At 43.8% G+C, this 27,399-nt stretch overlaps 1 protein-coding gene across 3 annotated transcripts in view; it reads left to right on the forward strand.

The window, feature by feature from the left end:
- Positions 1–27,399, forward strand: part of LOC141047947 (uncharacterized) — a 129,520-nt gene that overhangs the window by 100,426 nt on the left and 1,695 nt on the right. Inside the window, exon 3 of one of the 3 annotated variants that reach the window (XM_073543332.1) lies at positions 25,828–27,225. The exons of the other annotated variants lie outside the window; for them this stretch is intronic. Coding sequence (XP_073399433.1) covers positions 25,828–26,047 — 220 coding nt within the window. The 3' untranslated portion in view covers positions 26,048–27,225. Of the gene's footprint in view, positions 1–25,827; positions 27,226–27,399 lie in introns of those variants that run through there. 3 annotated transcript variants of the gene reach the window in all.

A 27,399-nucleotide genomic window follows, 5' to 3' on the forward strand; every position in this document is an offset into this window, starting at 1 on the left:
GCGCCTTAACCGTCTGGAGGCCGACCTCAACAGACCAGCACACCATTTTTTTAGTAAGATTGAAAAGGGCATGGCGGAACACCTTAGTCCTGATCAACAGCTGAATGTGCTGCAGGCCTGCAACAATGCTTTCTTGCAGGCTATGCAGCATAATCGGTACGGTCAGCAGTCAGTGGTGTCCTTTCCACCTGTGCCACCATTGACTCGCTTCACCTCACTACCGACTTGTGCTGCATACCACTGCACGGACACCTCTATTCAAAGCCAGGACACCCACCGTTACACCACCACAAGTCTGAGTGCAGCTGGTCACTTCACCGACACCACCATGGCAAGCGCTGCTCCTGTCTGGAGCACCACCGCCACTCCCATGCATGCGTGGAGCTCAGCCACCACTAGGCAAACATGGAACAGCCCTGCCGCTACAACAACATGTAGTAGCCCTGCCACCACCACTCTGCAAACCTGGACCATCACTGCCGCCACCAGTCCTCCTGCAAGGACGAGCACTGACAACGAAGAGCAGCAGCAGCAGCCACCTCAGCAGCAGCAGCCACCTCAGCAGCAGCCACCTCAGCAGCAGCAGCAGCCACCTCAGCAGCAGCAGCAGCAGCCACCTCAGCAGCAGCAACCACCTCAGCAGCAGCAACCACCTCAGCAGCAGCAGCCACCTCAGCAGCAGCCGCCACCTCAGCAGCAGCCGCCACCTCAGCAGCAGCAGCCGCCACCTCAGCAGCAGCAGCAGCCATACCAGCAGACGGGGGACCTACATTCAATATTTGCCCCTAGTTCAAGGCGAAATCTATCAAGGCGGGCATTGGGCCAAAGTCGGTCCAGGCACACAAGCCTACGGCGACATGCCATTACAACTAATGTACCTGAACAGATTTCCTCTCCTCCAAGTGTTCCTAGTTTAATTCCCTTAACTGGACTACCTTCCCCCACAAGTTTTGTTGCCCCTTCCCCTCAAACACCGTCTTCAACTGCAAGTGTTGCATATTCCCTGCACACCCCCAAATTGAAACCATCTGCCCCCAAACGCCGGAAAAAATAATTTTTTGGTTTATTTTTGTGATAAAAAATAAATTTACATTTGTGGTTCACCATTACTAAGTTTCATTAATGTTGTTTGCGCCGCTCACACACACTGATGGGTAAATACATGTTAAAAACCAACCCAAGGCCTAGTATAGTCATATGTGAAATAACACGGACTAGTATAGTCATACCAAGGCCTAGTGTAATAACTCGAGTTTTACCAACTTGGATCTGGTTTCATGAAAAACAAACTGTTGAAACTTGTCTTAAAAATAAGTTTCTTTCTAGTTTCACCAGTTTGTTTTTTGTGAAACAAGATGCTAGTTGTTAAAAATCGAGTTATTACAGTAGGCCTTGGTATGACTATACTAGGCCGTGGTATTTCACATATTACTATACTACTAGCCCCAAGGCCTACTATACTCATATTTGAAATACCACGGCCTAGTATAGTCATTACAAGGCCTAGTGTAATAACTCTAGTTTCACCAACTAGAATCTGGTTTCATGAAAAAAAAAATGTTGAAACTTGTCAAGTTTCACCAGTTTGTTTTTCGTGAAACAAGATCCTAGTTGGTAAAATTCGAGTAGGCCTTGGTATGACTATACTAGGCAGTGGTATTTCACATATTACTATACTACAAGCCCCAAGGCCTACTATACTCATATTTGAAATACCACGGCCTAGTGTAGTCATTACAAGGCCTAGTGTAATAACTCTATTTTTACCAACTAGAATCTGGTTTCATGAAAAACAAACTGTTGAAACTTGTCAAGTTTCACCCGTTTGTTTTTCGTGAAACAAGATCCTAGTTGGCAAAAATCGAGTAGGTCTTGTTATGACTATACTAGGCCGTGGTATTTCACATATGACTATACTAGTAGGCCCAAGGCCTACTATACTCATATTTGAAATACCACGGCCTAGTATAGTCATTCCAAGGCCTAGTGTAATAACTCTAGTTTTACCAACTAGAATCTGGTTTCATGAAAAACAAACTGTTGAAACTTGTCAAGTTTCACCCGTTTGTTTTTCGTGAAACAAGATCCTAGTTGGCAAAAATCGAGTAGGCCTTGTTATGACTATACTAGGCCGTGGTATTTCACATATTACTATACTAGTAGGCCCAAGGCCTACTATACTCATATTTGAAATACCACGGCCTAGTATAGTCATTCCAAGGCCTAGTGTAATAACTTTTAAGTTGGAATGGAGCAGATTACATTCATCCACTCAATGCTGACTTGTATTCCCCATGGACTTTCATTGGGGTTGGGTTTTGAGGGTTGTGTTTTGAGAAAATCACATACTTTGTTTTCAACTAGTTGCACAATTTTCTCTTGAAAAAAAATGGTTTCCTGATTCATGGCCTGCAGCTTTGCTCGTTCCAATATATTTCACGCAGACTAGCAATGCTGCATTTTAACTCATATGTGTATTTACCTGCCCAGGTGTGTGAACATCAAAAAATTCAGTTATACATGGGAAGTTTTTTATTTAATTGGAGTTTAAAAAATATAGTGCACTCAGTAATGGTATCAAATAAGGTTTTTTATTACCATAAACAAACAAAAACATTACACCATTTCATCTTGCCAGTGCACCCGTCCTACATCAGAAATAAAGTAGGCCGCAAATTGGTCCCTCATTTGGCCAACTTCAACGGATGACCTGAGAGTGTGCTGAGTGAATTCAGGCAATGGGTTAGGAGCAACATCGTCCAGTTCAAAGGTCGGGTGCTCTTTAGCCATCACAAAGTTATGTAGAACCACACAGGCCTTCACCACCTCATCGACTGTTTCAAGTTTAAGATTAATGGCCGTGCCCAGAATTCGCCATCTGGAAACAAGAATCCCAAAAGCACACTCGACAGTTCTTCAGGCCCTGGTCAGTCTGTAATTAAATATTTTTTTGGTGTGGTCCAAGTCCCGGCTGGAGTAGGGTTTCAGTAAGTTTCCGCACATTTGAAAAGCCTCATCGCCAACCATTACAAAGTGGCGGAGCTTCGGTGTGAGGAAGAGGCCGTGGCATAGGGAAATTAAATTGGTTGCCATACAACCTCCGGCCCATGTCTGAGTTTTTAAAAGCCTGTGAGTCATTACCACGGCCAAATGCTCCAATGTCCACTGCTACAAACATACATCCGGCATCCGCAATCGCAATGAGTACTATTGAAAAGTACTTTTTGTAATTATAGTACTCAGATCCCGTTCTTTGGGGTTTGATGATCCGTATGTGTTTACCATCAACAGCTCCCAAACAGTTGGGAAAATTGCATACTGTCCAGAATTTGTCAGCAATTTCCATCCACTTTTCAGCGGTGGGCAGGGGCATAAATTCTGGGCAAAGAACATTCCAGAGAGCCCGGCAGGTGTCAGCAACAATTCCAGACAAGGTAGAGATTCCAATACGGTACTGGAAGTGTAGTGAAGATAGGGTTTCTCCAGTCGCCAGGAATCTGTGAACAGACAAAGAAGTAAAATTAATATTTATGTATATTATTTTAAAAAACTCTAAAATAAAATATTAGTACAGTCACGAAAACTAATTACCCAAGGTTTTGAATACTAAATTTAAAAAAAAAACATCAGACCGCACCCCTTGGTTTTTAAAACATACCGTAATGTCACCAGTAGCCGTTCCTCAGGAGGAATCGCACGACGGAGCTGTGTGTCCTGTCTCCGGATGGATTGTTGGACACGAGCAAGCAAATCCATGAAACTTTCGTGGGACATCCTGATATAATCTGTAAATTTCTCCGGGTTTGCCTGTAGCTCGCTGTAGAGGGTGTGGTATGCCCCACGGCTCTCCCGGAGTTCAACAATCGGATGTATCCACATACGCCGCCGTCTTCGCTGCCTCTCTCTCTTCCTTTGTTCATGGCAAGCAACTGCATACGCCTGAGCCATCGCGATGTCCAAATCCAAGTTGAAGTGAAAACTCTTCCAGCGCAGATCCATGGTCACGAGAAGAATCAAGCAAATGTGAAGAATACTGTAGACAGGGTCTATATATTAACATACCACACCCACAATGAAGTCCCATTGGTCTTGTGTGTTGTTGAATGGTTGTTTTTTCATTTTTGTGGGGTTTTTCAAAAATCTGTAAAAAAACGCAAACGCACAAAAAACGCATACAAACGCACAAAAACGCTGCGTTTTTTTCCTGCATGCGCATAAAAATGCTTGAAAAAAACGCAGCGTTTGTATGCATTTGTATGCGTTTTTTTAATGCGTTTTTTTGCGGGAAAAACGCGCTGCAAAAAAAAGCAAGTGTGAAACTAGCCTTAGGTCGTATTATTTATACCGTAATCTGAAACAGCAGTGACCTCACAGCAGCCAAGAGGCACCAAAACTAGTCCGCCAGTGTTGATATTACAGATAAGTTGTAAGAAAGTACAGGAGACTCTAGGGCACAACCTTCCTAATGTTTGACATGTCATGCCACGTTTTATTCTATTAGCTATGGCTATAGGAAAAGGAACTATAAACAAGCACAGATAAGAATTGGAAGTCTTAGCACTATAACTATTCTGGCGCCTATAATTTGTTGTTGCCTTATTCTGACCGTCAATGGAAGCGAAAAGGAGATAGCTGACGTCTCTTATTCACATTTCTGCATTGGAACATACTGTTAATCATCAAATGATAATTCCACTTTTTTTTTATTATTTTTATTTTCCTGATCGCAACTTGTAATTATATAGCACCTGTCACCAGGTCAAAATTGTACAGTTTTTGCTTTAGTTTTATTCCTTCTGTTCCCCTGAATATGCAATATTTTAAATACGGTAATTCCTTAGCTCCCAACCATCCCTGAACTCAGCAGGACTGTCCCGATTTCAGGTCTATTGCTCACCTTTCTCTGATGTTTTATAATATTCATCCCTCTCCTGTAATTAAATCTCCACAGTGCCCAAACTCACATCACCATGTCTGTAGGCTGGATCTCAGCCCACGATGATATAGAAGAATTTCATAATCTTGACCTTTATTGCAAGAAGTGAACCCAGAAGCAGATTATACATATCCATAGAGATACATTGTATAAAACAATGTATTTTTATGGTCCCTGTGTTCTAGAACTGAAGAAAAAGCTAGATTTTTTTCCTATAAAACTACTAAAAATAATAAAAAGCAATTACAAAAATGACACTTTTTCTTTATTTGTGACTCTCCAGCATTTAAACCCACAACCTTCAACATTACAGGCAGCAGATAAAGACACTGAGCCACAGGCTCTGGTGATGTCATAGGGAGGAATTTTGTGTACTTGATCTGTACTGCAGGCTCTGACTCAACAGGCAGATTGTACTGAAACATTGCAGTGTATTTCTATGTATTTGTATTCTAGAGGGAGAATAAAAGCAATTTTTTTCATTGTATAAAATTACTAAAAAATAATGAAAAACACCTGATATTGAATAGCAAAAGTAATTTTCAATGCATTTTTTAAAAAATCAGCAAATAACAATGACATTTGGTGTCCCTGTAATTGTAACGACCCGCACAACACAGCGATCATATTTTAAAAAATGGCGTGATTGATATTTTTTCCCTATTAAATCCATAAAAAATGTAATAAAAATGAAACACTGAGGCCATGTTCAAATGTAGCGTGAATGCTGCGTTCTTTCTACTGCTTTTTTACTGCAGATGTCTTCACAACACAATAACAATCTTCTGTGATTGTTACGTGTTTGCTACATTTCTTTCCTGCATTTTCCTCCTTATTTGATTTTGGTGCAGATGTGTAGCAGAGTTTTTAACGCTTTTTTTACTACTACAGGAAAGCTTTGATTCTGCACCAACAGGTTTTTTTTCATACGTTTTTTCATTAGCTGCCTATAGAGAAAAAAAGCACCAAAATCACAGAGTTCAGCAGCGTCTTTAGACACAGAAAGGGTGAAGAGTTCATGGAATCATATCCACTTTGCTTGGAAATTTAGACCATATTAACATGTAGCATACATGCTGCATATGTTCTGTTGCTTTTGTTGCACAGAAATTTTGCTGTATTTAACCTCTTTACCACTAATGACGGACATAGCATGTCATGAGCAGATGTCATGTCCCGCATCATGGTGTGTATGTCCACCATGCTTTAAAACTGTCACTGCCTGTCACTGACAGCTGAGTGGCACAGGTAGAGGTGTGGGGACTCATGCCAGCTGTCCCCGCACTCAGGGCGTGAAGTACTAGCACCTCCCACTCCATCACAGCAGGGTGAGTTGAACATTTCTTTATTTTTTAATATTTTTAACCCCTTTCTGACATCAGACGTACTATCCCGTCCACGGTACCTGGGCCCGTATGACCGGGGACGGGATAGTACGTCTAAGAGCTCAGCGGCGCCCCCGGCACTATGTGTCAGAGGAGGTCACGGACACATTAACCCCTGGTACTCTGCGATCAAACATGATCACAGTGTACCAAGGGATTAGGGAGGCATTGGCAGGGAGGGGGCTCCCTCCGTGCTTCCCTGAGACCCCCGGAGCAGCGCGATGTGCTGCGCTGCTCCGAGGATCTCCTTCCCTGCAGGCCCCCGGATCCAAGATGGCCGCGGGGGCCTGCTGGGAGGCGGCTTCCTCAGTGCCTGCTGAAAGCAGGCTCTGAGAAAGCCTACAGCAGCACCTGTCAGATCGCTGATCTGACAGAGTGCTGTGCAAACTGTCAGATCAGCGATCTGACACATTACAGTAATGTCCTCTCCTGGGACAAAAAAATAAAAAAAAAAAATGTGTAAAAATAATTTATACAAAATCCCTAAATAAATTAAAAAAAACATAATCCCTAATAAATTCATTTTTTGAAAATAAAAAAAACACCACAATAAAAGTACACATATTTAGGATCGCCGCGTCCGTAACGACCTGCCCTATAAAACTGTCCCACTAGTTAGCCCCTTTAGTGAACCCCTTAAAAAATAAAAAACAAAGCAAAAAACAATGCTTTATAATCATACCGCCAAACAAAAAGTGCAATAACATGCGATCAAAAAGACGGATATAAATAACCATGGTAAAGCTGAAAACGTCATCTTGTCCCGCAAAAAACAAGCTGCCATACAGCATCATCAGTGGAAAAATACAAAAGTTATACCTCGCAGAATAAAGCGATGCAAAAATAATTATTTTTTATATAAAATTGTTTTCATTGCATAAAAGCGCCAAAACATAAAAAAAGACATAAATGAGGTATCGCTGTAACCATACTGACCCGAAGAATAAAACCGCCTTATCAATTTTATCACACACGGAATGGTGTAAACGCACCCCCCAAAAGAAATTCATGAAATGCTGGTTTTGGTTCATTCTGCGTCCCCAAAATCGAAATAAAAAACGATCAAAAAATGTCATGTGCCCGAAAATGGTACCAATAAAAACGTCAACTCGTTCCACAAAAAGTGGTCAAAATATGGAAAAATTATAGCTCTCAAAATGTGGTGATGCAAAAACTATTTTTATAATAAAAAGCATCTTTTAGCATATGACAGTTGCCAAACATAAAAACACGCTATAAATAGTAACTCAAACCCCCCTTTATCACCCCCTTAGTTAGAGAAAAATAATAAAAAAAGTATTTCAATTTTCCCATTAGGGTTAGGGATAGGGCTAGGGTTAGGGCTAGGGTTAGTGCTGAGATTAGGGTTGGGGTGTGTTTGGGTTAGGGTTGGAGTTAGAATTAGGGGGTATCCACTGTTTAGGCACATCAGGTGCTCTCCAAACGCAACATGGCGTCTGATCTCAATTCCAGCCAATTCTGCGTTGAAAAAGTCAAACGGTGCTCCTTCCCTTCCAAGCTCTGCCATGAGACCAAACAGTGGTTTACCCCCACATATGGGGTATCAGCCTACTCAGGACAAATTACACAACAACTTTTGGGGTCCAATTGCTCCTGTTACCCTTGTGAAAATAAAAAATTGGAGGCAAAAATATCATTTTTGTAGAAAAAAATATGATCTTTTTATTTTTATGGCTCTACGTTATAAACTTCTGTGAAGCACTTCGGGGTTCAAAGTGCTCACTACACATCTAAATAAGTTCCTTGGGGGGTTTAGTTTCCAAAATGGGGTCACTTGTGGGGGGTTTCAACAGTTTAGGCACATCAGAGGCTCTCCAAATGTGACATGACACCCGCAGACCATTCCATCAAAGTCTGCATTCAAAAACGTCACTACTTCCCTTCCAAACCATGACGTGTGCCCATACAGTAGTGTTCTCCCACATATGGGGTATCAGCGTACTCAGGTCAAATGGGACAACAACTTTTGGGGTCCAATATCTCCTGTTACCCTTGGCAAAATAAAAAAATTGGGGGGCAAAAATATCATTTTTGTAGAAAAAATATGATTTTTTTATTTTTATGGCTCTACGTTATAAACATCTGTGAAGCACTTGGGGGTTCAAAGTGCTCACCACACATAGATAAGATAGATAAGTTCCTTGGGGGGTCTAGTTTCCAAAATGGGGTCACTTGTGGGGGGTTTACACAGTTTAGGCACATCAAGGGGCTCTCCAAAGGCAACATGACACCCGCAGACCATTCCATCGAAGTCTGCATTCCAAAACGTCACTACTTCCCTTCCGAGCCCCGACGTGTGCCCATACAGTAGTTTTCTCCCACATATGGGATATCAGCATACTCAGGACAAATTGGACAACAACTTTTGGGGTCCAATTTCTCCTGTTCCCTTGCGAAAATAAAAAAAATGGGGATTAAAAGATCATGTTTGTGGAAAAAATATGATTTTTTTATTTTCACGCCGGGGCATTACAAACTTCTTTGGGGGTTCAAAGTGCTCACCACACATCTAGATAAGTTCCTTGGGGGGTCTAGTTTCCAAAATGGTGTCATTTGTGGGGGGTTTCCACTGTTTAGGCACATCAGGGGCTTTCCATACGCAACATGGCGTCTTATCTCAGTTCCAGTCAAAAAAGTCAAATTGCGCTGCTTCCCTTCTGAGCTCTGCTATGCGCCCAAATAGTCATTTACCCCCACATATGGGGTATCAGCATACTCAGGACAAATTGCACAATAACTTTTGGGTCCTGTTACCCTTGGGAAAATAGAAATTGGGGTCACTTGTGGGGGTTTTGCACTGTTTAGGCACATCAGGGGCTCTCCAAATGTGACATGGCGTCCGATCTGAATTCCAGCCAATTTTGCATTGAAAAAGACAAACGGCGCTCCTTCCCTTCTGAGCTCTGCCATGCGCCCAAACAGTGGTTTACCCCCACATATGGGGTATCTGCGTACTCAGGACAAATTGCACAATAACTTTTGCAGTCCATTTCTCCTGTTACCCTTGGTAAAATAAAAAAATTTGACCTGAAGTAATTTTTTTGTGAAAAAAAGTTAAATGTTCATTTTTTTAAACATTCAAAAAACTCCTGTGAAGCACCTGTAGGGTTAATAAATTTCTTGAATGTAGTTTTGAGCACCTTGAGGGGTGCATTTTTTAGAATCGTGTCAATTTTGGGTATTTTCTATCATTTAGACCCCTCAAAGTGACTTCAAATGTGATTTGGTCCCTAAAAATAAAATGGTGTTGTAAAAATGAGAAATTGCTGGTCAACTTTTAACCCTTATAACTTCCTAACCAAAAAAATTTGGTTCCAAAATTGTGCTGATGTAAAGTAAGCATGTGGGAAATGTTATTTATTAAGTATTTTGTGTGCCATATCTCTGTGATTTAAGGGCATAAAAATTCAAACATTTTCACCAAATTTCTGTTTTTTTCACAAATAAACGCAAGTTGTATGAATGAAATTTTACCACTAACCTGAAGTACAAGACTCACGAGAAAACAGTGTCAGAATCACTGGGATCCATGGAAGCGTTTCAGAGTTATTACCTCATAAAGGGACAGTGGTCAGAATTGTAAAAATTGGCCCGGTCATGAACGTGCAAACCACCTTTGGGGTTAAAGGGATTAAAATCATTTTTATATACTTTTTGCATGCTTCAATAGTCTCCATGGGAAACTAGAAGCTGCACTACTTCATTCGTCTCTTCTACACCATGATCAGATTGCCTGTGTGTAGCGGAAATGCTCACTTGCTATGAGCACCGACCACCAGAAGTTTTTGGGTCCATTTTCTCCTGTTACCCTTGTGAAAATAAAAAATTTGGGGCTAAAATGATTTTGTATATTTACAGCTCTCCGCTATAATCTTCTGTAAACTTCATGATGCTCACCACACATCTAGATACATTCCTTTAGTGGTCTAGCTTCCAAAATGGGGTCACTTGGGAGTTTCCACTGTTTAGGCATATCAGGGACATTCCAAATATGACATGGCGTCAGTTCCCGATTCCACTATCTTGACGTTCAAAAAGTCAAATGGTGCTCCTTCCCTTTCGAGCCCTGCCTTGAGCTCAAACAGTAGTTTCCCCCATATGAGGTATCACCATACACAGGAGAAATTGAACAACAAATTTTGAGGTTTGTTTTCTTCTGTTACCCTTGTGAAAATAAAATTTGGGGCTATGGTAAAATGTTTGTGAAATAAAGCAAAATGTTATTTTTTTCCTTCCACATTGCATTAATACCTTTGAAGCACCTGAAGGATTAATAAACTTCTTCAATGTACTATTGAGGACGTTGAGGGGTGAAGTTTTTAGAATAGTGTCATTTTTGGATATTTTCTGTAATATAAGTCCCTCAAAGTCACTTCAAAGGTGATTTGGTCCCAAAAAGATGTTATTTTTTTAATTTTGTTGGAAAAATTATAAATTGCTCATAAACTTTTAACCCTTCTAACTTCCTACCAAAATATATTATGGTTCAAAAATTGTGCTGATGTAAAGTAGACATGTGGAACATGTCCTTTATTAACTATTTTGTGTTACATAACTCTCTGGTTTAACCCCTTTACCCCCCAAGGTTGTTTGCACCTTCATTACCAGGCCAATTTTTCAATTCTGATCAGTGTCATTTTATGCGGTAATAACTAAAGAACGCCTCAATGGATCCCACTGTTTCTGAGACAGTTTTTTCATGACATATTGTAATTCATGATAGTTATAACATTTCTTCTACATGACTTGTGTTCATTTGTGAAAAAACTGAAATTTGGTGAAAATTTTACAATTTTCAAACTTTTAATTATTATGCCTTTAAATCAGAGAGTTATGTCACACAAAATAGTTAATAAATAACATTTCATACATGTCTACTTTACATCAATAGAATTTTCTAAACATAATTTTTTTGTTAGAAAGTTACAAGGGTTAAAAGTTGACCAGCAATTTCTCATTTTTGCAACAAAATTTACAAATCCATTATTTTTAGGGACTACATTTGAGAGGTCTACAGTTGTGTCCAAAAGTATTGACACCCCTGCAATTCTGTCAGATAATACTCAGCTTCTTCCTGAAAATGATTGCAAACACAAATTCTTTGGTATTATTATCTTCATTTTATTTGAGTTAAATGAAAAAACACAAAAAGAATTGTCCTAAAGCCAAATTGGATATAATTCCACACCAAACATAAAAAAGAGGGTGGACAAAAGTATTGGCACTATTCGAAAAATCATGTGATGCTTCTCTAATTTGTGTAATTAACAGCACCTGTAACTTACCTGTGGCACCTAACAGGTGTTGGCAATAACTAAATCACACTTGCAGCCAGTTGACATGGATTAAAGTTGACTCAACCTCTGTCCTGTGTCCTCGTGTGTACCAAATTGAGCATGGAGAAAAGAAAGAAGACCAAAGAACTGTCTGAGGACTTGAGAAACCAAATTGTGAGGAAGCATGAGCAATCTCAAAGCTACAAGTCCATCTCCAAAGACCTGAATGTTCCTGTGTCTACCGTGCGCAGTGTTATCAAGAAGTTTAAAGCCCGTGGCACTGTGGCTAACCTCCCTAGATGTGGACGGAAAAGAAAAATTGACAAGAGATTTCAACGCAAGATTGTGCGGATGTTGGATAAAGAACCTCGACTAACATCCAAACAAGTTCAAGCTGCCCTGCAGTCCGAGGGTACAACAGTGTCAACCCGTACTATCCGTCGGCGTCTGAATGAAAAGGGACTGTATGGTAGGAGACCCAGGAAGACCCCACTTCTTACCCCGAGACATAAAAAAGCCAGGCTGGAGTTTGCCAAAACTTACCTGAAAAAGCCTAAAACGTTTTGGAAGAATGTTCTCTGGTCTGATGAGACAAAAGTAGAGCTTTTTGGGCAAAGGCATCAACATAGAGTTTACAGGAGAAAAAAAGAGGCATTCAAAGAAAAGAACACGATCCCTACAGTCAAACATGGCGGAGGTTCTCTGATATTTTGGGGTTGCTTTGCTGCCTCTGGCACTGGACTGCTTGACCGTGTGCATGGCATTATGAAGTCAGAGGACTACCAACAAATTTTGCAGCATAATATAGGGCCCAGTGTGAGAAAGCTGGGTCTCCCTCAGAGGTCATGGGTCTTCCAGCAGGACAATGACCCAAACACACACTTCAAAAAGCACTAGAAAATGGTTTGAGAGAAAGCACTGGAGACTTCTAAGGTGGCCAGCAATGAGTCCAGACCTGAATCCCATAGAACACCTGTGGAGAGATCTAAAAATGGCAGTTTGGAGAAGGCACCCTTCAAATATCAGGGACCTGGAGCAGTTTGCCAAAGAAGAATGGTCTAAAATTCCAGCAGAGCATTGTAAGAAACTCATTGATGGTTACCGGAAGTGGTTGGTCGCAGTTATTTGGCGAAAGGTTGTGCAACCAAGTATTAGGCTGAGGGTGCCAATACTTTTGTCTGGCCCATTTTTGGAGTTTTGTGTGAAATGATCAATGTTTTGCTTCATTCTCTTCTGTGTTTTTTTCATTTAAGACAAATTAAATGAAGATAATAATACCAAAGAATTTGTGTTTGCTATCATTTTCAGGAAGAAACTGAGTATTATCTGACAGACTTGCAGGGGTGTCAATACTTTTGGCCACAACTGTATATGACAGAAAATACCCAAAAGTGACACCATTCTAAAAACTGCACCATTCAAGGTGCTCAAAACCAGATTCAAGATGTTTTTTAACAATTCATGTGCTTGACAGGAAATTTTAGAATGTGCAAAGAAAAAATTAATGCTTAAGTTTTTTCAAATTTTTTTTATTTAGACCCAAATTTTTTTCTTGGCATAAGGGCAACAGGAAAAATGGATCCCAAAATTTGTTGTGCAATTTTTTTACTGATCATGCCGATACCTAATATGTGGAAGAAAACTACTGTTTGAGCGCATGGCAGGGCTCGGAAAGTAAGGAGCGACATTTATCTTTTTGAATGCAAAATTTGCTGCAATAATAATTAGCGTATATTTAACGATGAAGATCATGCCAGAATGATCACTGAGTCACAGAATATTGTAAGAAACGGGGCAACTCCTAATGATACAAACCTATAAAGAACAATTCAGTTAAATGCCCTACTAATGAAATATAAATGCTAGGTTGCTGACTACATCAGAAAACCACATATCAAAATATGTAAAAAAAAATCTTTATTTATGAAAAAAGTAACATGTAAAAAGTGCATAAAAAGTTATTTTAGATGAAAAGGCATGGTGATAGACAATAAAACAGGACTCCTGAGCATGCTGCATATCTAGTGATACATCACACTGAGCACACTATATAACAGGACTACCATAGTAACTCAAGCACAAATAAATAACCTGGCGTATGTAAGGGGAATATCCCAAAAAAGAGAGCATACATGCCCAGAGCTAAGTAGCTTATTACAAAGACCAGGATCCAATTAGTAACATATAAAGTGCCGCCAATAGTGCTCCCAATCTAAAAAAGTCCTTACCCATATAGGCTCTCAGAGAGTACTGCCGTCGCCCCGACGTGTTTTGCTCTTCGGGTGTAACGCTCACGCCTTGGCTGACTGGCGTGAGCCAGGGGCTTGTGGCCCCACTGTGCCACAAACCAGACTACCCTGGAAGGGGCGTAACTACGGCAGCTACCTTCGTCTTCACTGGAGCCTCTGATGGTGAGGTCAGGCTTGTGCGGCAGGTATCTGCCGGGTGCCACTCCAGGGTGGTGTCTGGCTGTGGCTCCTGATCCCTCTCGGGAACAGGACACCTGGACAGGTGCGAGTGACAAGCAGGCTGAGACACAGGGCAAGCCGGCACGGCTTGGAGACACAGGACAGGCGGGCACGGCTTGGAGACACAGGACAGGCGGGCACGGCTTGGAGACACAGGACAGGCGGGCACGGCTTGGAGACACAGGACAGATTGGCGTGGTATGAGAAGGGGCAGGTAGGGACCTGTTCACACAGCAGGTGTAGGCAGGAGGGAGTGGTGTATGATGGAACAGGATTTGGACCTGTTCACACAGGAGGTGCAGGTATGGATACAGGCAGGAGTGTGGAGTAGGCTGGCCAGCAAGAGAGCCGGGCAGGCAGAGCGGCTAAGGAGTCGAGCAGGCAGAGCGGCTAAGGAGCCGAGCAGGCAGAGCAGCTAAGGAGCCGAGCAGGCAGAGCTGCGAGGGTGCAGATGCACAGATAAAGCTGCGAGGGTGCAGATGCACAGATAAAGCTGCGAGAGCACAGATAAAGCTGCGAGGGTGCAGATGCACAGATAAAGCTGCAAGGGTGCAGATGCACAGATAAAGCTGCAAGGGTGCAGATGCACAGATAAAGCTGCAAGGGTGCAGATGCACAGATAAAGCTGCAAGGGTGCAGATGCACAGATAAAGCTGCGAGAGCACAGATAAAGCTGCGAGGGTGCAAATGCACAGATAAAGCTGCGAGAGCACAGATAAAGCTGCGAGGGTGCAGATGCACAGATAAAGCTGCGAGAGCACAGATAAAGCTGCGAGGGTGCAGATGCACAGATAAAGCTGCGAGGGTGCAGATGCACAAATAAAGCTGCGAGGGTGCAGATGCACAGATAAAGCTGCGAGCGTGCAGATGCACAGATAAAGCTGCGAGGGTGCAAATGCACAGACAGGGAGGACACAAGGAAAGACACGGCAGAGAAGGAACCACAAACAAGGAGACTGACAGTCAGAGGTAAGACTGAGTTCAGACAGAGACACAGGGACAAAGACACAAGGACCAGGATATTCTGCCTCCTGGCAGGCAGACAGAGAAACAGACAAGGCACTGGGAACAAGACTCAAGGGCCAGGATATTCTGCCTCCTGGCAGACGGACAAGGTACAAAGCGAGACAAAGAGTATTCCTACAGAGAAAGAGATACACAGAACAGGGCCTGGCCTCCTCAGCAGCAAGATACTAACCGAGTATAGACATTGCACAGGCAATGTTTCAGTGGGAGTGGCGAAACTAAATAGTCAAGGGCTCCAGGTGATTGGTAAGGGACATATTACACAGGTGCACCCTGACTGCATAAGAACCAGAGAGTTCAGGCGCCGCCCCCTATACACACAGTCTGGAAACATGGAGAGCAGAGGCACAGTGCTGGCAACAGACAGAATTCACAGCATGGCTTGAAGCAGAAAGTAAGTTGGTGTGCGGGGGATGGGAGGCCATACAGTGATGCCAGCAGGGTTGTTACATTGGGCTTCCTCGGGGGTCTCTGTGGCTCATGTTATGAGTGTTAGTCTTATATAAGGGCCATCATCAAGAAAATTTTAAAATGCGCGCCTCCATTTTGTTTGGCGCATGCGCAATGGGTGCGCTCACCCCACCGCGTCATTTCTGGCTTTCCCAGAACCCGATGTGTGCCATGGGAATATTTCCCGTGACGTCACTGACACGCACCAGTGCTGAACGGATGGCTTCCAGACGCAGGGGGCGCACCACCATCCCGCATGCGTGCCATGCGGCGGCCATTTAGTTAAAGGGCACAAGTATGGGTGGTGTAAAAAGTCAATAGTGAATATCTAAAGACTGTGTTTTACATCCTAATAGCAGTTAATATGCAATAGTACTATACCACAACAGTTTATTTAAATGCAGTGCAAAAATGTAGACATTGTATTACGTTTATAAATAAATATCTAAATACCACATATTGTGCCCTAATAACAATAAGTATGCCATTGTACAATACCACAAAAGTTCATAATTCAGATATTACATTTTTATCTGTAAAAATAGGTACATAATTTAGATATTACATTTTATATATAGAAATAAGCAGATGAAAATCGATTATCCAGAAGGATGATGATTTAAAGAAACACCGTCCATATTCACATTTTATATGTAAAATAAGTAGATGAAGAACGATAATCCAAAAGGATAATGATTTAAACAAACACCGTCCTTATTCACTTGTCCCAATCAATAACTTGATAATTCAATAGATAAGCCAAAAAAGGGGAAAGAAGGGGACCAAAATGTATATCATCATGCATCCACAGGTAAGAAATAACTATAAGAACAAAGAAAACAGTTAAAAACCAACAAACATAACACAGAATAAAAACAGGAGACAAACTAAGGAACTAATAATCTTAATTCTCATGTTCATTAGAGGAATGGAGTAAAGGATAATTTTGTCATTGAGGCCATGAGGAGACGTTGTGCCAAGCGTAACAATCCACCGGCACTCAATCTGTGCCAAGACTCATTTGAGGTTCCCACCTCTTATGCCACAATAGACTCAATCTATACTTCATACTAATAGCCCAGCCGGGTTAGAGTCATGGTGCAGCCTGAAATGCCTGGGGATTGTTTTAAGATTTGGAATGTCGGTTGATTCTCTAGCTGCCACAATGTCCCTCATGTGCTCCCTAGTCCTAATGCGAAGCTCCCGGGACGTGAGACCAACGTAAATTAGATTACACGGACACATGGAGTAGTACACGACATATCTCGGTGTTGGTGATATTGGTCATTTCAACCATCCTTGGTGGAGAAAGGAGATAGAGAGAGTTCCTTGCAGCACGGTCAGAGTCCTAGTGTGGAAGAACAAACAGTGATGAGTTCCTTGCAGCTCTGACAACGCTTGGTGACGTAGCAGCTATTCAGGAGGAAAGCTGCATTCTGGTGCTGGACTCTGTTGCTGGGAGCAAGAGCAACAGAGCAGAGCTAAGTGCTGTTATCCCTGTTTGTATTTTTCCCTGGTGTGTATTAGTACAGCGGTGGGGCCAGTGCCTGCACCACCCAGCTCCATAGCAAGGGATAGGTGTGCTAGGGTGACAGGTTCCGGCTCGGCGACAGGTGAGGAACTTGTATAGGGAACGTTAGGAGTGTAAGGGACACTGACTCAGGGGAGTGCAGGAGGTCTCCATATCCCCGTTCCCTATCGCAGGGCCCACCATTGTAACTGTTTCCCGCCCCTGTGTCTTGTTGTTTTAGTTACCGGCCTGCGGGTTGTGTCACACAGGACAGTTACACGTGCCAGTTTTGTTGTTTTAGTTACCGACCTGCAGGTCGTGTCACACAAGACGGGTCCACGTGACATTATCATCAACCTTAACATTTTTCTCTGTTGAGGAATGGGCCAAGTGCAGACCGGTGAGCAGTTGCTGCTGGCCCTCACTGAGGTTAGTGAGGAGCTGAATGATGTGTTTCAGCAGCACCTGCAGTGGAATTATGGGTCTGAGGCCTATCCTCTGCCTCAACTAGAGGGTCCATATACGGCTTTGGCGAGGATGTGCCGTAGAGTCCCTGCTGAGGAGCAGGACTTGCTTATACAGGCAGACGTACCCAGGCAGGTGGGTGGAGTCGGTGTCCCCATGGTGCTGCCTGGTGTTCCCCAAGGTGAAGGGGTATGTCCCTATAGTGAGCAGACTAATGATTTAATCCAGGGCACTGACGCCGAAATTTCTGTACTGTCAGAGAAGCCTTGTTCCCCTGGTCGTGTGGAGGAAGACGACCTGGAAGTGTATATTTCCTCCTCGCCCTCAGAAGGTACTATGACAACAGAGGTGATGGTTGATGAAGTACCTGAGGGCATACCGGTGCTTGTGGACAGTGGAGCGTAAGTCAGTCTGGTAGATGCTCAGGTTGTCCAGACTCATAGTCTGAGGTGTAAGACGCTGGACACACCCATAAGCGTCCAGGCCATTAACTCTGTCCCACTGAGCCAGGGGGTGTTAAACCAAGACGTAGAAGACATTGAGCTGCATAGCAGATATCAGGATGTGTCCCAGCCATACTACGTCTTGAAGGGAAATCCAGCACCTATCGTTGTGGGCCTCACTTGGTCTAAAAAACACAACCTGGTCTTAGATTGGCGGATTAGGAAGTAGTCAGCTGGCAGCAGTCGTGTGAGGGCTGCTGCCTAGGGGCTACTGTCTCTGCCATCTCTCTACAAATGTCCCCTTCCTCTCCAGTGGTAGCAGCTGAGGTGCTGCAGGAGAGTAGGGGAAAGGCTCAATCCTCGCCATTAGCCAACCCTGAGAGGCACAGACCTCGTAGTAGGAGGGGTTGGAGGGTGGTGTTTCCCTTGGTGAATTGCGGGGGTGTGAGTGTGGTGACACAGGGGGACGCCTCTGTTGTCAGCTCCAGAGAGAGTTCACCGTGTTGTGACAAACGAATGTGTGGCAATAAATGTACAGGTCCGGACCTGTGTGTGAACGAGCATGTATGGGTGGCGACCAAAAACATCCAGTGGAAATGTGTTGCGGGGGTCTGGAATTCTCAGGTGATCGGGCCGTATCTGGTGTCGGCTATCCAGGGCCCGGAGACTTACCAGCTGGAGTTACCCACATACTTGCCCATACAACTCTCGTTCCCCAGATCGGCACTTTGGAGATGGGTGGTGCCTCCGGAACAAACTTTGCCAATACCAGCGGTGCTCGTTTGTCATAAACCTGAAGTGCAGGTAGTTGCTGATGAACTCTGGACCTGGGCGTCCTCGCTGAAGGTGGTTCCCTGATGAGGAGCGGTCTTGAGGGTCCGGAGGCCCCTCATTAAGGGAAGGTACTGTCATGATCCATGCTGGATTATGACAGATAAAAGCACTAGTAACCTTTGTTTTCCTTAATCTGGTCGTTTCAGTTCTAGTTTTGCCATCGGTGGCCGTTAGGGTCATTGCACTTGATGTTTTCTTTGCTTTGACTTTTGCCCCGGTGGTCACTGGGATTATAGCAGCTTTTGGCCCCTGATCATTTGACCATTCCCTTTTCCTATATAGGGTCACATGGTCTATGAGCAGGTGTTGGTGATATTGGTCATTTCAACCTTCCTTGGTGGAGGAAGGAGCTAAAGAGAGTTCCTTGCAGCATGGTCAGAGTCCTGGTGTGGAAGGACACACAGTGACGAGTTCCTTGCAGCTCTGACAACGCTTGGTGACGTAGCAGCTATTCAGGAGGAAAGCTGCATTCTGGTGCTCGACTCTGTTGCTGGGAGCAAGAGCAACAGAGCAGAGCTAAGTGCTGTTATCCCTGTTTGTATTTTTCCCTGGTGTGTATTAGTACAGTGGTGGGGCCAGTGCCTGCACCACCAAGGTCCCTAGCAAGGGATAGGTGTAGGGTGTGCTAGGGTGACAGGTTCTGGCTCAGCGACAGGTGAGGAGCCTGTATAGGGAACGTTAGGAGTGTGAGGGACACTGACTCAGGGGAGTGCAGGAGGTCTCCACGTCCCCGTTCCCTAACGCAGGGTCCTCCGTTGTAACTGTTTCCCCTTCCCCGTGTCTTGTTGTTTTAGTTACCGGCCTGTGGGTCGTGTCACACAGGACAGTTACACGTGCCAGTTTTGTTGTTTTAGTTACCGACCTGCGGGTCGTGTCACACAAGACGGGTCCACGTGACACAGTATATGTGTATGATACATAACTATGTAGGATCTGTTCCCTCTTATTCTCTTGGTAGTCATAAGTGGACAGGGAAGGAAGTGCAGGTGCCAGATTCACTGCCACTGAAATCAATAGGAGAGTGGCGCTGCTCTGGCACTTCCGACTCCTCTGCTGGTCAGTGACATCACTATGGAGACACACCGGTCAGTGGGTGCTCTTGTCTGCTGACCTGGCTCTCTTTCGAGAGCCCGCAAAAACCAGGGCTCATCCCACTGAACGCCCGCACTCAATCCCCACGGATAGAACACCACTCAGACAACACAGGGTGAGGGGAACACACATGGGTAAGACTATTGGTTCACCAACAGAAAAAACACAGAGGTGCAACGACTGTTTTGAAGGCCACAAGCAGGTACTAGCGTACAGATGCCTGCTTCTACAGGATCTCCGTCCTCACTGAAGACACAGATCCAGATGACATGCATGGTGTTGCAGAGACCCGTCGGGTCCCTGCACTGCGATACATGCTGCAATGCAACACATGCAGTGGCTGTGAGCTGACGTCGAAGGTGCAGCCACAGGGAGCGACACATGACAATGGCGCACACTCCGATGTCAGCTGCCCTGCTGTGCAGTGGATACAAAAGACACTGGGCAACGTGGGAGCAGAGGAAAGGTGAGTAGAATGTTTTTGGCTTTAATTATGCATTAGGGGCAGAACGGGGACACATACACTAGGATTGGTGACAATGTAAACCAGGATGGGGACATATATACCAGGAAGTGGGCATATATACCAGGATGGAAACCATTTGGACCATACATACCAGGATGGCGACCATATATACCATCATTGGGACATATACTGTATACCAGGATGCGGACATATTCACCAGGATGATGGGCATATATCAGGATGGGGGACATTTTACTACATAATGAAAGGAGCAATTCATAAGTCTTTATAGAATTTAGAACACTACAGGGGTCCATACATCTGACCAACGTGTGGGGGGGGCAGGTCCAAATTTGGCACTGGGGCCCATCGGATTCCAGTTAAACTACTGCAAAAACATGCATTCTCAGCAAGTACACAAGGTGGTACAAGTGACAGAATTTCACCTTTCTGCTGTGCCTTCTGGGCTTCCAGGAACAACTATCTCTGCCAGCAGCTCCCTGCTTTTGGTGGGCTCCCACTGAGATGATAATGTATTAGATGTGACCTGCAGTCCCATGTAACTACACAGATAATACAGTGATACTTTTGTGAGTACTGATAGCAGTGATAGCTCCTCTGGATCACATTGCTGCTGGTTCTGCTGTTTTGGGCTGGTGGGAGGAGTAAGGCAGAATCAGTGAGAGATGAGAGCAGACTATATCTATCTATCTACTGCTGATAATGACAGACTGCTACAAACACAGATCTTCATTTTTGGAGTTTTGCACTAGATCAACTGTAAATCACAAGTTAATCACATATCATGTGAACATTCTCACCTTGCACCTCAAAAATCATAGATCTTAAGCTTTGTGATGCTGCAATTGGCAATTTTCTGTGTGGGCAATTTTCCATGTGGGCAATTTTCCGTGTGGGCAATTTTCTGTGTGGGCAATTTTCCGTGTGGGCAATTTTCCATGTGGGCAATTTTCCGTGTGGGCAATTTTCTGTGTGGGCAATTTTCCTGTGAGCATTTTTCCTGTGGCCAATTTTCCTGTGGGCATTTTTCAGGGAACCGAAAAAACGGTCCTTAAAGGTGAAAAAATTATGCGTTAATACAAATTTCAAAAGCTCCAGAATCAGTGAGCACAGCGCAGGCTCATAATCACTCATGCACAAATAGAACTCCACCGCTCCCAAGTAGAGTTGAGCGAAACAGGTCGGTCAGATTCAAAAGTCACCGACTTTCGCCAAGTCGGGTTTCATGAAACGAAACCTGACCACAGTGTGAAGTTGGCCATGCGGTCGGCGACCCAAGCGTCAAAGTCGGGTTTCGCTGAATGCTTGCACGTGACTTTTTTTCTGCCAATGAGAGAACCGTAGCGTAGCGGGAGCATAGCTGGAGTGGGAGAGAGAGAGAGGGGGAGGGAGAGAGAGAAGAGAGAGAGAGAGATTTTGCCGCCTCTAGGGTTAAAATTCATGCCAGGTGTGTTTACAGTCCTCCACTCACTGCCGACTTTTCTCCCCATTGACTTGCATTGGGTTTCATGTTTCACGACTTTTCCCGACTTTTCCCTATAGTTTGCCAATTTCGTTCAACTCGACTTTTGAGAAAGTCGGGTTTCATGAAACCCGACTCGACCCTAAAAAAGGCAAATTCGCTCATCCCTACTCCCAAGTCATCCGAATGCCTAATACACGTATAAAGTGATTCGACATCTATAGTAGCCAGGCACATATCAGAGTCTATGATAAGACCATCAATTTTCCTAAGGACGTCCATAGTGTTCACTAAAGGTTGCAAATAGTAGTCTATAAACTTACATATGGGATCACACAGCCCTCCAATGCCAGAGACAATAGGACGCCCAAGCGGTGTCAAACGGTCTTTTTCAGCCAAAAAAAAGGGTCTGAAAAACTTGGCTTATACACGAGTATATACGGTAATTTACTCTTTGGGTTGGTGCGATTAGAAAAATACTCGATTTAAATTTGTTTTTTCTGTTTGGCTGCTGTCATACACTAAAAGACCCTTTTTTTCAAACACTAGTTTTTGCATTGCCATATTTTGAGAGATATAATTTTTCCATATTTCTGCTGACAGAGTCATATGATGGCTTGTTTTTTGTGGGACAATTTGAAGTTTTTATTGGTACCATTTTCAGACGCATGAGATTTTTTGATCGCTTTCTATTCCGATTTTTTTGTATATACACTGCTCAAAAAATAAAGGGAATGCTCAAATAACACATCCTAAATCTAAATGAATGAAATATTCTCATTGAATACTTTGTTCTCTACAAAGTTGAATGTGCTGTCAACATATTCACACACAAATCATCAATGGAAATCAAATTTGTGAACCAGTGGAGGCCTGGATTTGGAGAGACCCCCAAAATGAAAGTGGAAACAAGTCAAAATGATGCTCAGTATTGTGTGTGGCCTCCACGTGCCTGTATGACCTCCCTACAACACCTGGGCATGCTCCTGATGAGGTTGCGGATGTTCTCCTGAGGGATCTCCTCACAGACCTGAACTAAAGCATCCGTCAACTCCTGGACAGTCTGTGGTGCAACGTGACATTGGTGGATGGAGCCAACAACATCCTTCAGCATGACTGGTTGGGCAGTGTCATGATCCAGGTTGGATGATGACAGTTAAAAGCGCATGTAACCTTTTTTTCCTTAAGCTGCGTGCTTAAGGGTGGTTTTTGCCCCCGGTGGCCATTAGGATTATTGCACTGTGGTGTCCTTAGTTCTAAGTTTGCCCCCGGTGGTGGTGAGCGTCATTGCACTCTGTTTCTTTAGTTAAGTGCACATGTTTCTAATGCAGGTGTGATTGCTGGCTCTGCTATAAAAGAGTAACAGGTGTTGCAATCAGCGTTGGTGATGGTATTGATTTCCAACCATCCCTGGTGGAGGAAGGAGCTGGAGAGAGCTCCTTGCAGCACGGTCAGAGCCCTGGTGTGGAAGGAGTCAGTGGGAATTTCCTTGCAGCTCTGACAGAGCTTGGTGGCAGCGTTTCAGGAGGAGAGCTGCATTCTGGTGGTGGACTCTGTTGCCAGGAGCGAGTGCAACAGAGTAAAGCTAAGTGGTTTTTTCCCTGCTTGTGCCTTTCCTTTATGTGTGTTTCAGTGCAGTGGTGGGATTACTCTCTGCATCGGCCATTTCACTAGAAAGGGGTAGGTGCAGGGTGAGCTAGGGTTTAAAGGTATCCTGAGTGGCGCCCGGTGCGGTACCGACCTAGGGATCGGTAGGAGTGTAGTGACACTGACTCAGGGGAGTGCAGGAGGTCTCCATGTCCCCGTTCCCTAGCGCAGGGCCCACCATTGTAATTGTTTCCCTGGTGTTTCCCTTTATTATTTAAATTCGCCCTGCTGGAGGCGGTGTATCCGGTTTTACGTGTATTTCTGAAATTCGCCTGATGGAGGCGGTGTATCCGGCTGCATGTCTTATTATTTAAATTCGCCTTACTGGAGGCGGTGTATCCAGGGTCGCGTGTGTCCTATAAATTCGCCCAGGCAGGAGGTCAGTAATGGTATGGCATTTCTTTGGAGGGCCACACAGCCCTCCATGTGCTCGCCAGAGGTAGCCTGACTGCCATTAGGTACCGAGATGAGATCCTCAAACCCCTTATGAGACCATATGCTGGTGCAGTTGGCCCTGGGTTCCTCCTAATGCAGGACAATGCCAGATCTCATGTGGCTGGAGTGTGTCAGCAGTTCCTGCAAGATGAAGGCATTGAAGCTATGGACTGGCCTGCCTGTTCCCCAGACCCGAATCCAATTGAGCACATCTGGGACAGCATGTCTCGCTCCATACATCAACGTCACATTGCACCACAAACTGTCCAGGAGTTGATGGATGCTTTAGTCCAGGTCTGGGAGAAGATCCCTCAGGAGAACATCCACAATCTCATCAGGAGCAAGCCCGGGAGTTGTAGGGAGGTCATACAGGCATGTGGAGGCCACACACAATACTGAGCATCATTTTGACTTGTTTCCACTTTAATTTTGTCTTGTTTTGATTTTCATTTTGACTTGTTTCCACTTTCATTTTGGGGGTCTCTCCAATTCCATGCCTCCATTGGTTCAAAAATTTGATTTCCATTGATGATTTTTTGTGTGATTATGTTGACTGCACATTCAACTTTGTACAGAACAAAGTATTCAATGAGAATATTCCATTCATTTAGATCTAGGATGTGTTATTTGAGTGTTCCCTTTATTTTTTTGAGCAGTGTATATTGTTTCATTATTTCGTGATTTATTTTTGTTTAGATTTTTACAATTTTTTAATCATTTTTTTACTTTTTTAATTTATCCCACTATGGTATTTTTACTTTTTGCAGTCTGATCTCTTGTAAAGGAGCTTTGCTATGCTTTACAAACTGTCTGCATTGCACTGACAGACAAACTTGCTACACCATGCTCTGAGCATGGTGTAAGCCAGGTTGTTAACTCTGGTGACCCGAATGTTGTCATGACGACATCGGGTCACTATGGCAACGATTGTCCCCTTGCAATGACATTGCAGGGGCGGCAGTCAGAGAGCAGAGAGGGCTTGTGTGTTAAGTACTGCGGTCAATATTGATCGCAATATTCAGTGGGTTGAGTGCCGGCTGTCAGCTGTCAGAATCACCATGATGTATTCATACGTCCAAGATCGGAAAGTACAAGGAGACCCGGACGTATGGATACGTCAAAGGTCGTAAAGGGTTAAGGGCATAAGAATTAAAAGTTTTAAATTTGTGAAATTTTCGACAAATTTCCAATATTTTCACAAATAAACTCAAGTCATATCAAAGAAATTTACCACTAACATGAAGTACAATATGTCGTTAAAACGACGAGCGACCTCGTTAGTGACGCAGAACTCAGCGACGCAGGCGTGATTTAGCTTCGGTACTGGCAACGACTCCTCTGCTCTGATTGGTGGTCACTACTGCGCTCCCAATGTCAGTGATTGGGCGACCTTGTTATAAAAGAAAACGCAGTAGCGCCTCCTTCCATTCTTTGTTCCTGTGCGCTGTGGATGGTATTATCCGGTTTACCTTCTGCGTCCCTGTGTGAGTCGCTAGTGCGCTGTTATTCGAGGATACCTTTAAAACATCAACGGATTGCTCTGTCTGCCAGGTATGTTTTTTATGGGTCTCAAATTAAGATGTTAGTAGTGTTCCCGTTTTTAGTTGTGCATACCATTATATTTAATAAACAGCTACATTGGGGCCAGTCATTCTTTTTAACTTTAAAACTATAGTTAACTTTGAAGCTAAAGTGAGGCTTGCTCGGCTTGTATGTGTGTGTACATACGTTTTCGCATTAGTAGCCATTTTAGTGTTCCTGCCACGCCCGACCCCACAATTTTACGTCATCAACCTTTTTCTTTTCATTGTTACATTTAACACGTATAGTTATAATAATCAGATAATCATTTGTTTGCAAATTGTCTAATCTTTTTATGTTATTTTGCAGTTTTCACATCATGAACGACGCGGAGTGTGCTGTTGTGGTTGCTGCTTTGCTGTTGGAGGGTGCTTGGCAACAAGACGCAAGAGAGGCGTTCCAAAAGAAAGCGGCGCATGTGGACCAGAGAATGGCTGGCGAAGAGGTCCGAATTCTCCCACATGCAACTAGTGAGAGAGCTTCAGGAGAAGAATCCTCAGAATTTCCGGAACTATCTGCGGATGTCTGAGGAATCCTTTAAACTTTTACTGGCCAGTGTTACGCCATTAATTGAATGGAAGAATACAGCAATGCGAGCTGCTGTCCCGGTCGACGAAAGATTGGCCGTCACGCTGAGATTCCTGGCCACCGGACGTTCACTGCAAGACTTGCAATTTTCTTCTGTAGTTTCTCGTTCCCTGCTCAGCGTTTTAATTCCTGAGACATGCAATGCCATTGTCCAAAGTCTACGGAGCTGCATTCAGCTTCCCAAAATGGAGGCGGAGTGGAAAACTTTTGCCTCCAATGTTGAGCGGCTTTGGCAGTTCCCTAACCGTGGTGGGGCTTTGGATGGGAAACGTTCTGATCACTCAACCGCTGAACAGCGGATCGTATTTTTTCAATTATAAGGGCTATTTCAGCGTTATTCTGATGGCCCTAGTTAACGCACATTATGAATTCATAAATGTAGATGTTGGCATGAATGGCAGGGTTTCTGATGGGGGAGTGTTAGAGCACACACGCCTTGGAGAGCGATTAAACAACTGTGACCTGCACTTGCCTCCCAACTCAGAGACAACCGGCAATCTTAATTTTGTTTTTGTCGGTGATGAAGACTTCCCGCTTTATGCCAACCTTCTCAAACCGTTCCCCCAAAAAAGTGTAACGGACCAAACACGGATTTTTAATTACCATTTGTCAAGGGCACGACGGGTTGTTGAAAATACCTTTGGCATCATGGCCAACCACTTAAGAATTTTCCACACACCTATTAACCTGAAGCTAGAATCCATAGACTCTGTCGTTATGGCCTGTTGGGTGCTGCACAATTTCCTGCGGTGGCGCGATGCTATTGATTACAGTCCACCTGGCTTTGTGGACTGTGTTGACCAAACAAATGGTGAAGTAGTCCTAGGAGACTGCCGTGATAATGATCCCGCAATAGCAGGACCTCAAGCTCTCACAAAAGGAAGAAACAGGGATGATGCAAAGGCCTGCCGAGAGAAATACTGCGAATATTTTAATGGGCCTGGTGCAGTTACTTGGCAGCATCATATCTAGTGTGCTACTGACCATATCTAAGCATTTATCTTTTTTTATTTGTAATAAATTTTCCAATAAATTTTGTATTTTTTACTTTACAAAGGCTTTGTCGTTCTTTAATACATAATGTCACGTAACGTGGCGGTCAGCTATGTTACATATGTGTGACGGAATGATGTTAGATATTAGGGTTAGTACTCCAATAGCTTTGATGGGATGATGTGGGATATTTGGGGTTGGAGTCCGGTGGCTTGAATGGGATGGTGGGGGATATAATGGGTATTAGTCCGGTAGCGCTGACACACTGGATGATGTGGGCTATATAAAACAGTGAATGTG

This window comes from Dendrobates tinctorius, unplaced genomic scaffold (assembly GCF_039654945.1).
Source record: "Dendrobates tinctorius isolate UK_male_01 unplaced genomic scaffold, ASM3965494v1 ptg000011l, whole genome shotgun sequence".
Taxonomy (NCBI): Eukaryota; Metazoa; Chordata; class Amphibia; order Anura; family Dendrobatidae; genus Dendrobates; species Dendrobates tinctorius.